The following is a 12,774-nucleotide window of genomic DNA, read 5'->3' as shown; positions in this document are numbered from 1 at the left end:
TCTGTGCAGGTGCTGACTGAATATCCAAAACCTATGCAAGATCAAGCATGACTCCATGTTCAGAGAACTGGTAGCTGAAAAACGCAATTTACTTTTTGGAGAAAAGCACATTTTTCCTGGTGATAGCGGACTTACTATCTTGCAGTCGCTTGAACGTTGCCCTCAAACGGTCAAGATGCTGCTCGATAGTTGGAGCATCCACTAGGATATCATCGCTGACATTGATGACCTCCTCAAGACCAGTCAGCATGCTCCTGATGGTGTACTAGCTGCACTAGACACCCAGAAGCAGAGACGTTTGTACCTCCCTATGCCAACGTGCGTGAAGAATGTAGTAATGGCTCGGGATTCCAGAGCCAACAGCAGTTGATGGTAGCCTGCTCGGAGATGAATCTTTGAGGACCATCTTGAACCGCTCACTTCTGCTACAATATCATCCACAGTGGGCATCAGGTGGCGTTCACGCCCGATGACCATGTTGGGTACCCTCATGTCAATACAGATCCTGACTTCCAGTCTGCTTGGGCATGTGAGTGACTACTATTGGGGAGACCCAGGGTGTAGGACCTTCCAATTTTTCAATGATGTCCGCCTCTAGTTTTCTCAGCTTGTCCTTAACCTTTGGGCTCAGACAGAATGCCACTTGGCTGTGTTTCAGCGCAACCAGTTGAATGAATTCATCTATAAGACGGTGTATGAGACGGTCTTTGAGACAACCATTCTCTTGGAACAGCTGTGAAAATTCAGTTGTTACCTGTTGTTAGAGAGCTGCTTCAATATGTGCAGCATAAACTCTAGAAAGTTATTTTGACTATCCCATTGTAAGTATGTCTGCCATGGACATTCCCAGGACATGTCGAATGTTTTCCCTTAGTTTGACTGATGTGCAGCCCTGTATGAACTGCGCAAAAATTTCATCATCAGTGTTGGGTAATGTGCAGGTGCTAACATGTTCTTTTAATCACGCATAGAAAGTGTCCACTAATTCCTCCAGCAGCTGTCTAGCTTGGTGCAGCAGGAATCATTTGTAGTTGGGATTCACAAGTGGCTCAAAGTGCGCAGTGAGTGTGCGTTTCAGAGAGGCATATGTATAAGGTGGCCCTTCCTCCGCTGGCAATTTTGCTAGGTTTTGTATAGTGGCAACCCCAGATGTAATAGCATGGGGCGGTGAAGATCATATTCTAGCGCTACTGCTGCAAAATAGTTTTCCAGCCTTTCAACCCAGTCTTTCCATTGTGCTGCCTGCCCGGACTTGGGGCCTTTCATGACAAAAGGCTCAAGGGCTGGTACGGACACCATCACCAATTAGCTAGGCAGTCAAATGCAGGAGAATGCTTTAATCAGGCAGAGCATGACAGGAATTACGTCTTGGACATAGAGCACCAGCTTAGGACAGTCCAGTAATCTTCATGCACACAAACTGCCAGGGTCACCCACTTCCAGGCTACTAAGTGCAACATATGTGGAGGGTAGGTATTACAGGGGAACTCACCCTTTTTTAAATGAATGCAGGCAGCAAAGTGTAGAGGTTGCTTCCCTTAGCAGGTTAATGTGCCCAACTCCACTGGGTCAGGTGTGACCACTGTGAATCAGTGTGCTCAGGATGCACTGTTTGCAGGCCGGAGGGGGGGGGGGGAACATGGCCCTCACACAGGAGCGGCAGTAATGCTCCAAAGGTGCCAGCAACCAAGACAGCACTGCCAGCCGTGGCAGGCACAGGACACGATGGGTGAGGGAGCGGTTGAGGGCAGGGAGCACGGGCAGGGAACAGGAAAACACTTCCGCTCAATGCCAATTTATTATGGTCGACTGGAGTACACAGTGAGGGACGCATCAACAAACTACAGCCAACACCAGTATCTGCAGTTTTCTTTAACCACACGGTGTAGGCCTTGGATCCTTTGATTTTCTCCCTCTGTCACTCTCACTTCATGGGCAATGCCACTGGGTCATGCCGTGATGGGGTGAACCAACTTTTCCCCTTCCATCTCTCATAACATAGGACATCCTGGTGTCCCAACACAACAAGATGGTTGCATTGGGTGCCTCCAGCTCTCAAACCAGCCCTGTTGCATGCCAGAAATCAGTGGATGTTGAGTCCATCAACTTAGCTCTTTCCCTACCAACTTAGAGGAGAGAGAACTACCCTGATTCCAGCTGCAGCACCTTCGCTGTTTCTGACACCGGAAACGCCATACTGGTGGCGCACCCATGACATTTTGGCCAGCTTTAGGGTCCATTCCGCTGGTGGCACGTCCATAACAAGTTGGTTGGCTTTAGGTTGGAGGAAGGCCCAGCATATTTAGGGAAGACCTGTTGATGCTGCTCTTTCCTGTTCACAATGCCTCTCACTGGCACAGGGTCGCAAACAGGAAAATTAAGAACTATGCCCTAAAGCAAAGGAAGAATACTCCATGTATGTCAGGGAATTTTCTTTTTTTGTTTTTCTTCAGAAACAACCCCCAGATCCAGGGGTTTGTTTTTGATAACCAAAAATAATGTGAAGCAGGCTGCCAAAACATAGCGCTCACATGGGATTACTTTTTTTTTGCTGAAACTCTTACTCATTTTTGCAACACTTAGCCTTGCAGATTAGCTGCACTGTGGATAATTCATAGGTGTATGTCCACATGAGTAAAAATAAGTATGGAAATGTACAACATGCACATATTTCTGAGGCACTGCATTTAAGGTTGTCAGTTTCCAAAAATGAGGAGCTCAACAACAATTGCAAGTGTAAATCTATAATCTGATTTTCTACTTTTTCTGTAAATCCTGAAGCTAGGGTGCTGGAAAACATGAATTCAACAGTAGTTATCTGATCAAATCTGGGGAATCTAGATCTTTTTGATTTTGACTATAAAAATTACATTAATATTTATAATAACATCTAAAAACAATGCTACTAGAAAATTAAGAACACAACAAAGTTCCTTTTTAAAACAGTGAAACATTTACTAACTTGTGGTCACGAACAGCATAAGTGCACGGTTCAGTGACGGTCAGCTGCAAGATGGGAGCTTCATAGTAATCACTGGGTAGAAGCACCATGTAATCCTGATAGGGAGCAGAAAAATGTATTCAGGAAATTAATGGCAAAGAAAACTTTGAGGTGTGTACCCAAGATGTTATTTTGTTGCCCCCACCCAAAATATGATTGTGGGACAGAAAGTCTTACTGCCCTAGTAAAGAACAATAGCAATTTACAAATTGCAGGTGGAACATAAATATAGAAATGCCTTTTCAAGAACTTTGTAAGCTCCCCCATTGCTCAATAAAATGTTTGCCCTTTCCAACCACAGACCAAGCCTGGGTGATCCAAAAGGGCCCACCATACCATTACATTTCTTTAGGAAAAGGTAAAGTGCCACATCTTTGGACTCAGGCGGAAGGGAGATACATGTACTAGTACCTCACCAAAGGAAGCAACAGTGCTGCAAGAACTGGATGCTGAAGGGGTAAGATTCACTATCCTCACTTAGCAACTTTGTGCAAAGCATTGGATGTAGGGGAAGATTTACTATTTCCACTCCAAATTAAGCATATGTCCAAAGCTTTCTCCAGGGTCTCTTAGTTTGGAGTGGGAAAAGTACATCGGACCCATACTCACCCACCAGAGTCCAAGATTTTCTCCAATTTTGCCAATTTTTGATTGAAAATAGTAAACCTGACCCCTCCAGAGTCCAACACTTTCCCCAGTGCTATGTAGATTGGAGAGGCAATAGTAACTTTGACCCTTCTAGTGTGCACACTTCCCCCAATTTTTTTTTGTTCGAAGTGCGAATACCTCCTCCCCCAAATCAATGCTTTCTTGTATATTGCTTTGGAGTAAGAATAGTAAATCCATACTCTTTAGCATCCAACTCTTTCCCCACTGCTGTTACATTTGGAGAGAGAATATTATATCTGCCCACCTCCCTCCAGAGTCCAAAGCTTTGTTTCTTAGTTTGAATTGGAAATGGTAAGTCTGACCTCCAAGCACACACAAATGTTATTTTTCAATTTTGTAAATGTATTCAAATTGTATTAATTTGGTTGTAGATTTATATGCAACTATTTTACCTTTTGAGCATTTAAAAATGAATTAACTTGTGAAGATTTTTAATTTTAAATGTATTTTTTGTTAAATATAAGTTTATGAAAATTGTTTTTTAAAATTGATTTATGTACATTAAATATTTTGTAATCTAGAAGCTATATCTTTTTAATTAATTCTCACTTAAAGTACTTAAGGATTAGTTGCAAGATATATTAATTTAACGTATAAAAAATACATTTTTATAAAATAATTGCAACTTTTTAAAAAGTAAAATGTATTTAAATAAATGCATTTAATATTTACAAAATATACAGTCTAAATTTTGGTATTCTATATATTTTTTTATTGTAATTTTAAAAGTTAGCGTTATTGTAATCTATATATTTGCTTTTTCTGGAACAATATTTTGACTTTGATATTTTTCTTATTTTCATTTTAAATATAGGGTTGTCTGTATCATGGTTGTCTATATTGTGACTATTTTTGTAGGTCAATATTTCTGTTGTCTATGTTCAGATTAACAATCTATCCCAGGTCTCTGCCATTATGGCTACGGGGATTTCATTCCTGATTCTGGTTTGTAAATGTTTACTTTCCCACACAATCAGCTAATGGCACCTGTATTTACAGACTGCAAAAACTCCAAATATGCATAACTCTATCAATAAAGGTGTGTATTGTGACCCCTGCACCAAGAATTTGATATTTGGGTAACCTCAGGTGTCCACATTACATTGTCTGCTTCACTAAATACTGACTTATCAGTACATTTGTGAGTCATGTCCCAACTAATTAATTTGCTTTAATTGACAATGGCAAGGTAAGATAGAAATGAATGTATTTTAAAAGTTGTTCAAGAAGAACTTTGCTTAGGAAATGACTGAGGTTACCAAACATGAGTTTTATAACCCACTTCTGACAAAGTTACCAAACATGAGTTATATAACCTACTTTGGACAAGATTTATTTAAATGGAAAATGGCAGAGTCGAATTGAAATTAAATGATAGAAAAGTCAAAAGGCATGAATTGTGTGAGTCAGTATCGACAATGCTTAAGTTACTTAAATAGATATATCACTGTAAAAAGAAGAGGAGGACTGGTAATATATAGTCAGTCTAGGCATTATAGATAATTACATCAGTAATCGGTAAATTAGTAAAAAAGCAAAGAAGAGAAAAGTGAACTTAATGAGAGCCTCTGAAATCTAGCATGGAAATTCAGTTAAGCAGAAGAGGCCAGCTCTAAAAGCATTGTGAGGCCCACCCACTCACCTCTTTATCACGCATCACTCACTGAAACTATGCAACATTGCTTTTGCTACACACCTCAAGGCACCCAGTACAAAATATGCATGTGCGATGGACAGGCATTGCACACTAGGCCATCAGATCAGTACACATTCTGTGGGTTTAAACAGCTGATGCAGAAATCTCTGCTAAAGAAGTGGGCCCTAAAAATTGAGAATACAGCTTTCCAACAGATGTCTATAAGTCAGCAATCCAAATCCAAAGTGAATGTCAGCCTCTGTCTCATTCCAAAAGGGTCACTGAGGCAATAGGTACCAATCAGATTTGTATTGCCAATTACACTGCAATTACCTGTAATGCAGGGCCATTCATGCCACACCAAATAGACCTGGAAGTGACAAGAAGCAAGAAAGACAACGAGAGACAAAGCTAAGGAAGACGTGAGGCATAAAGAGGAGAAAAACAGTTAAGGTTAAGCATTAAAGAATCTCTAATGCTGCATGTGTACACCTGAATGTATATCAGTGTTAGCCTTAAATTGTCAGTGCAAATGAGTAGGTGTCTTCCTATGTGAGTTTGTGTGAGTTCTGCTTCTACAGTTGGTACAATGCCACTCCTGTCATAAAAAGAGGTAATTTGTGGCATATTATGAGAAGGTGATTTGGAATGCGGCCATCTTAGTCAGTTTGGAGATGTGCCGTACTATGATAATATTTTGGTCAATAGTGAATCCCAAGCATTTGATGGAAAGAACAAAGGTGAGTGAGATGCCTAGACTAGTGAAAATGTTTCACGATTTGTGGACTTGAGATGGATGTTTCCATGAGCAGAGGATAATGAATTCAACTTTGAGGGGCTTGGGTTCAGACAGAATGAACTCATCCATGCTGTAAGATTTTCCAGGAAGACTTGTAGAGTAGAAATGTCAGAAGATAAAGATTTCAAGGTAGATTTGAGTCTTATTGTCCTATTGGTGTCGGGGTATCCCTTTTGAATGCAGCATTGGGCAAATTGGCTCTGTTCTACTAGTTTAACATGGTATTTCTTTCATGCTCCTGGTGGTATTTTTGAAGTCACACAGTTATTGGTAATGCTATTTTTTTAGAGTGTCTAGGCTTGATCACATTTGAGAACAATTATAAGGAGATTGAATGATTAAGGAATCTATGGCGAAAGAGTAGATGTTATTTGTAAATTGTGTAGTATCACTGGATTGATGATCATAAGATGTGCATAGTTTATTTAAATGTATGCTTCTGGATGTCAAGTTTAGAAGCCTGATTAATAGTTTGGCGGTCAGCTTTGTCAACCGTCAGACCTGTGGTGAGGAGACCTCAGTCGATGTGACGGTCTCCCCACCGGCCATATTATGACTTTCCCACTGGGCTGACCAGTGGAAATCATAATCATAATTGAGCCAGCGGCAATGCTGCTGCATGCAGGGGGCACCAGCACCCTCAAAATGCCCATTGTCTGCACAACAGACAGCGCGCGTTTTGACTGTGCCTGGCAGGAGGCCCCCCTGCACTTGTTCTCCCCCAGCCTTTTCATGGCAGTTGAACCACCATGAAAAGGCTGGTGGAGAACAACGTTGTAATTAGTAGGTCGGCACTGAACCTACAACCTGCACCACCGTCATACCGTCGGGATCAGAGATCCTGTCGGAGATGGCAGTAGGTTGGAGGGTCTGTTCACCAACCACGTAATGTGGCGGTCCGATCGCCACCGCGAGTAATTATGCTCTAAGGCCAAATTTAAGAAAAGTGGTGCTGCACCCAATTCAGAACCACTTTTCTTGCACCCCTTATCCCCCCACCACCACCATGTGTGCACCCTCTTTAATATACGGCACACTGTGGCACAGGGTAGGGGCAATAGCATAAAAAATGTTGACGCTATTGATGTACTGTGCAGGATTAGCACCAAAATGTTGTTGCTAACCCTGTAAAGTACTTGGAGGCCTATTGAAAACAATGGTATGCCCCCTTTTAATGTGTGCTCTGGTAAGGTGTTAAAAATAGCCGCTAGGGGGAACGCCCACCCTTGGATACATTACGCCTGATGCAGGCATAATGTGGCACAAGGGGTTACAAAGTGGCGCAATGCATCTATTGCACCACTTTGAAAATATGGTGCAGTGAATTTGGCCTCGTTGGGCCACATTAGCATCATAAAAAATGATGCTAATGTGGTGCAAGGAGGCGCTAGGACCTCTTAAATGTGGGCCTAAGTCTTTGTGGATATGAAATCTAATACAGGACGTTTTAGGTAGGGCAACCTTTTATTTTAGGGGGCTGATGTTTTCAAATTGAACAGAGAGAAGGATATGATGAAGAGAGAGGACAGTGATGCTTATAGTAAATGGCGTACCCAAGGAAGGACACGCTCATGAGACAATGCAGTAATGCTATCTGTCCAGTCTTCTTTAATCAAAAATTGTCGAAAGGCCTGAAAGTGTTACTATTCTGATTTTTCAAACCATAAATGAAAGGTCTTTATTAGAACCATAATTATAACGAACAATGATATTAACAATATTACTACTTCAACATCTAATAATATTAAAAACAATATATTTATCACTGGTGTTATTATTATTTTGAATACTTTGAACATTATGTGATTAAAGACTTTAGTCTATTACTCACAGTATAAGTGTTGTAAATGAAAAACAAGTAATAATAATAAAAGGCAACCACCGTGCAGTGTAAGGGTAAGGCTGGAGGCCTGTGATATAAACCTTTAAAATTAGGTGTTCTATTCGCTAGCTGAGTGGGCAAATGAGGGTTAGGGCCTCATTTAGACTAGGGGGAGGGAGGCGAGACAGTTTCATATAGATGTCTGGCAGTATGTTCAGGAAATCCAGATAATTGTAAAAGTAATTGTTGCCTCAGTCGGTCTTTATTCTAATATGTACCAATGAATAAAGTGTCCTCAATAATATTCTGAATGTTGTGTGCATTTTTTGCTCACTGCCATTGATCTGTAGCTAGAACGTTGTTGCCAGGTTCACGATATCGAAGAACACAAAATGCTCCCAGTTTTAGCAACATAAAATAAATATCTTGAATTAAATAGCTTTGCAATGGTTTGTTACATCTCATTGACTTACATTGTTGTCATTTTTTATTCACACAACTCCTCACAAATGTGTCAGTTTACTTACCAAAAAGATTCCTTCAACCACGATATTAATAATCCACGTTCCTGGGACAAATGAAAACGGATCCGCAAAACTGTTGCCAGGGACTGTAACAAAAGCAGGCTCCTTACTGGGGGAGAAGATAATTTCCTTGGTTTGAGTTCCTCCTGTTAAAAATATACAGAAAGAATTACATGACACAATACTGGATATGACCATAAACAATTACCTTTTTAGATTTTTAGTTGATGCTGATTGAAGGGGGAAGAAGGGATTTTTTAATTAATTTATACTTTACTAGACATATTTTTTTTTAAACAATTCAGCCGTATTTAAGGTATATGATTAAACATTACAAAATTTGCTGTGAGTACAACACCTTGTGGGTTGATGTAGAGATTCCAAAGTTGCACATAGATGTGTTATTCAATTTAAAAACCAGTGCACAGTTCTAATCTGGAATGGTAAAGGCCTCAACAATGCACGCAAAACATGCCAAGTCTTCGCATAATTAAACAGAAATGATATCTCAGTAGCACTTGGGCATGAACCTTATAATACTAAGTCAACAGAGAAAGCCCTGAGAGGTGATTACACTGTTATACTTCATTTTACTCTCCATATTTTAGAGGAATTGTAATATTAATAAAACAAAGTGAGTTCAGTTCATGCATATACACACAGTATGGTCTGTAATGGTAGAGGACATTACAGATGACTCTGGTCAGTGTCTAAAGCATTAATATAGATTACCCACAATTCTTTCAATCTCTGTGGGCAGCAGTGCCCTCAATGTCACCTAAAACAAAACTTTGGGGTTGGAGGGGAAACTTAATGCTACATTAATGCCACATTTAGATAGAACGCACACTCTCATGAGACATTAAGTAACTGCACCAATCAACTTTAGAGTAACTGATCATCAGTTGAATGATCTTTAGTGATTACGGCACCTAGTGAAAAAAGAAGGCAAAGAAGGCATCTACATCTCCACAGCCCACAATTTGTGGTCAAGGTTAGACTATTGGCTCCCCACCTATGACATTAGTTCTTGGGTTGTAGATACGCATCACCTGGTGGGAACGATCTCTGATGATGCTCCTGCTCTACTGAAATTGAGACCACCCCGATCACAATGAAGCAGACATGAGCAGTGTACCGAAAAGCGTTTTGAGTTGTGGTTCACGGACTTTACACGGCTAAACACAATGGGGTTCTCAAGTCATTAAGAAACTGCATCAGTTACCTTGAGTAAAATATCAAATGGCTGGATGCAAGGACGCAAGTGGATATCTAAATTTGACTCTAAAGTGCTAGTGACTGTTAGTGACAATATATATATATATACATATATATATATATATATATATATATATACATATATATATATATATAAAATTCACAGATAAATGAGCTTAAAGCACAGCAACATTTGAAAGTCTGAGTTTATAAAATACTACTTTGAATCTCAGTATATTCTCTTTATTATACATGTATACCCTCTCTATGTACTTATGTATCTATATATTTATTACTATACTTCTACTGTAGAAAGAAAAATACCCCTAACTCTATCCCATGCACTACTCTGTCTCAGCCTATACCTCTCAATGTATCCTCTGCCTCCACCCTCTGACTAATTCCAAACCTCATTCTACTACTAGAATCTCACAAATAACCCTTTGTAGACTCTTACCTACTCTATCACTCCTTTGACTTATTCCAAACCTCATTTTACTAGTATGATCTCCCTGATCTATTTCTGGAGACTTTTCCCTCCAATATGCTATTCAACCCAACTAATAGACACTTATCAAATTAACTCATATTTCCCTATACTAATCCACCACAAATCCTTTTTGGGTACTGTGTAGCGTGCTACTCGCTAAAAAGTGCTTCAATGCCTCGTCAGGGGTAGTAAGCGATATATGAATACAATTACAATTAAACATAGAGAGAAAAATACAGAATATAGGGCCAGATGTAGGTAGGTTGAAAATTGCGACTTGCAATTTGCTAGTCCGTGCGACTAGCAAATTGCTAGTCGCAATTTGCTATGCAGAAAGGTGTCTCAGACACCTTCTGCAACTCGCAATGGGGTCGCAAAGACCCACCTCATTAACATTAATGAGGTGGGTCGCAGTTTGCGACCCCATTGTGAGTATGGGCACTCACGGGGATGGTGGCTTGCTGGAGACAGCAGACCACCATGTCCGTGACTGCTTTTTAATAAAGCAGTTTTTTTTCCATCTGCAGCCCGTTTTCCTTAAAGGAAAACGAGCTGCACTTGGAAAAAAATACCGAAACCTTAAGTTTCGGTTTTTTTCAGAGCAGGCAGTGGTCCATTGGACCACTGCCTGCTCTGAAAAAATATTTTTGTTTCCATTCACAAAGGGGAAGGGGTTCCATGGGGACCCCTTCCTGTTTGCGACTGGGTTACCATCCACTTCAAGTGGATGGTAACTGCGATTTAGCGGTCGCAAATGAAATTGCATAGCGTTGCGAGTCGCAAATAGGAAGGGAACACCCCTTCCTATTTGCGAGTCGGAAATGCATTTTGCGAGTCAGATCCGACTCGCAAAATGCATTTCTGCATCGTGGAGAGGCTTTTGCGCCTCGCAAACGGCGTTTTTCGCCGTTTGCAAGGCGCAAATCCTTTCCTACATCTGGCCCATAATGAGGTATCACCTTGCGAGATCAAATTCCTAGATATATATGCAGAAGAGAGAAGGCTTGGGAAAAGTGACCGCCTCTCAAGGAAGGTGAACATCCCGGGAAATCCTTAATTAAATTAAGTAATCTTAGGCTGTAAATTACATTTGAATTACAAATGAGTATGATGCTGCCTTGATGCAAGCTGAGCCATCATGCAAGGCTTCACGTCTTACTATTCACAACTTTATGACTTAAAATTAGACTGCTCACCCACACAGGAAGATGATTACGTGGACTATGTAGCCATTGCCTGGCTAAATGACACAGAATGTCCAAAGCCAACTTTTACAATACAGCAAATCATAGCCAAGAAACATCTTTTCATCTGGCAAGGCCACAGGTGTAGACAGACTGCTAACAGAATTACACAAAGACTGCCGAGATTTTGGTCCCCCATTTATTAGCACATTCTGAGAAGTCCTGCATTAAGTGTCTTCTCCCACCTATTATGAAGAAAGCTCTCATGATCACTTTGTTTACGCGAGGAGAATCCCGAGAGCTAGGATTCATACTTTAACTAATTACTTAACTAGTTAATCCACTGCAGAGTTAAGAATCTGGCTAAATTATATGCCAAACAGGCTCCTCTCATTACTTCCTGATTTAGCTTTACCTGACGAGGGAATGTTGTTTCAGGTTGGTCCACAATGTAAGCACTTTATTTGCACTTCTACACCAATAGAACCCTGAGTTGGATTCTGCAGCAGTGTTCCGAGATGCCACTAAGCCTTTTGACTCAGTGGAATGATCATACCCCTTTACTGTTGAGAAAGCATAACTTGACTGTGCCATTATGTTTTCCAGAGTGTGAATTGAAGGAGTAATCAGCTACTTATGTAATGTGTTTAAATGGCTTTCGTATAATTGTGGTGCACTGAGATTCATACTGAGCAAAATTTACAAAAAGTGAAAATTGGTGAATATCTTTATGTAAACCGCATTTATCAATCATTATTCAATAGTGTTTAGAACCATTTTCTATAAGCATTTTTATATTCATTGTGTTCATGAGAAACATATGGATAGTCATCAAAATCAAATGTGCATTCATGTCTACGTTAGTTTTGCCCAAATAAAGGGCAGAGTTTTTCCTAAGCAGCAGGTGTGAGACTACGAGTCTCTGGTTAATAGGGTGTACTGTCAGAAGGAGATAAGGGGGCCTGAGAAGACAAGGACGGAAGGAGTATCCTGGGCTGGCAGCTGAACTTCCCTCCGAAATTCCTGAGTATGGCAGTGACCCAAGGTCGAATGGAAGCAACTTGAAAGAACTCAATAGTCAAGTCAATTAGATGTGCGGTTTATAACTTCACAGTTTCAAAGAAGGGTTTTGACAATGATGGCAGCCCCTGGAAGATTCAAGATTTAAGTGTTGTTTAATCAGTTACTGGTTCAGTTTTACATTGCCTTTTGACGGAAGTGGACGTATATGAGGTATAGGCCTCATACATGAACGTCAATTCATTGAAAGGCCAACTGTAGCAGAAGTGACATCACACCTCATTTAACCTATACATTCACACACCCACAGATGCTTACACATTAATACGCAATCAAACATATATACACTCTTTCCCACATAAACACACTCTCACCTGCATGCATGCCCACTGTGGGAAACTGGCACCCTGT

The 12,774-nt window shown here is 40.5% G+C and overlaps 1 protein-coding gene across 2 annotated transcripts in view; it reads right to left on the bottom strand.

The window, feature by feature from the left end:
• Nucleotides 1-12,774, bottom strand: part of LAMA3 (laminin subunit alpha 3) — a 933,952-nt gene that overhangs the window by 410,174 nt on the left and 511,004 nt on the right. For both annotated transcript variants that reach the window (XM_069220025.1, XM_069220026.1), the window contains 2 exons: nucleotides 8,455-8,597; nucleotides 2,963-3,057 (listed from right to left, as the gene is read on the bottom strand). In XM_069220025.1, coding sequence (XP_069076126.1) covers nucleotides 2,963-3,057; nucleotides 8,455-8,597 — 238 coding nt within the window. The remainder of the gene's footprint in view (nucleotides 1-2,962; nucleotides 3,058-8,454; nucleotides 8,598-12,774) is intronic.

The sequence above is a fragment of the Pleurodeles waltl genome, chromosome 2_2, assembly GCF_031143425.1.
Source record: "Pleurodeles waltl isolate 20211129_DDA chromosome 2_2, aPleWal1.hap1.20221129, whole genome shotgun sequence".
NCBI lineage: Eukaryota > Metazoa > Chordata > Amphibia > Caudata > Salamandridae > Pleurodeles > Pleurodeles waltl.
This window is presented reverse-complemented; position numbering and strand designations above follow the sequence as displayed.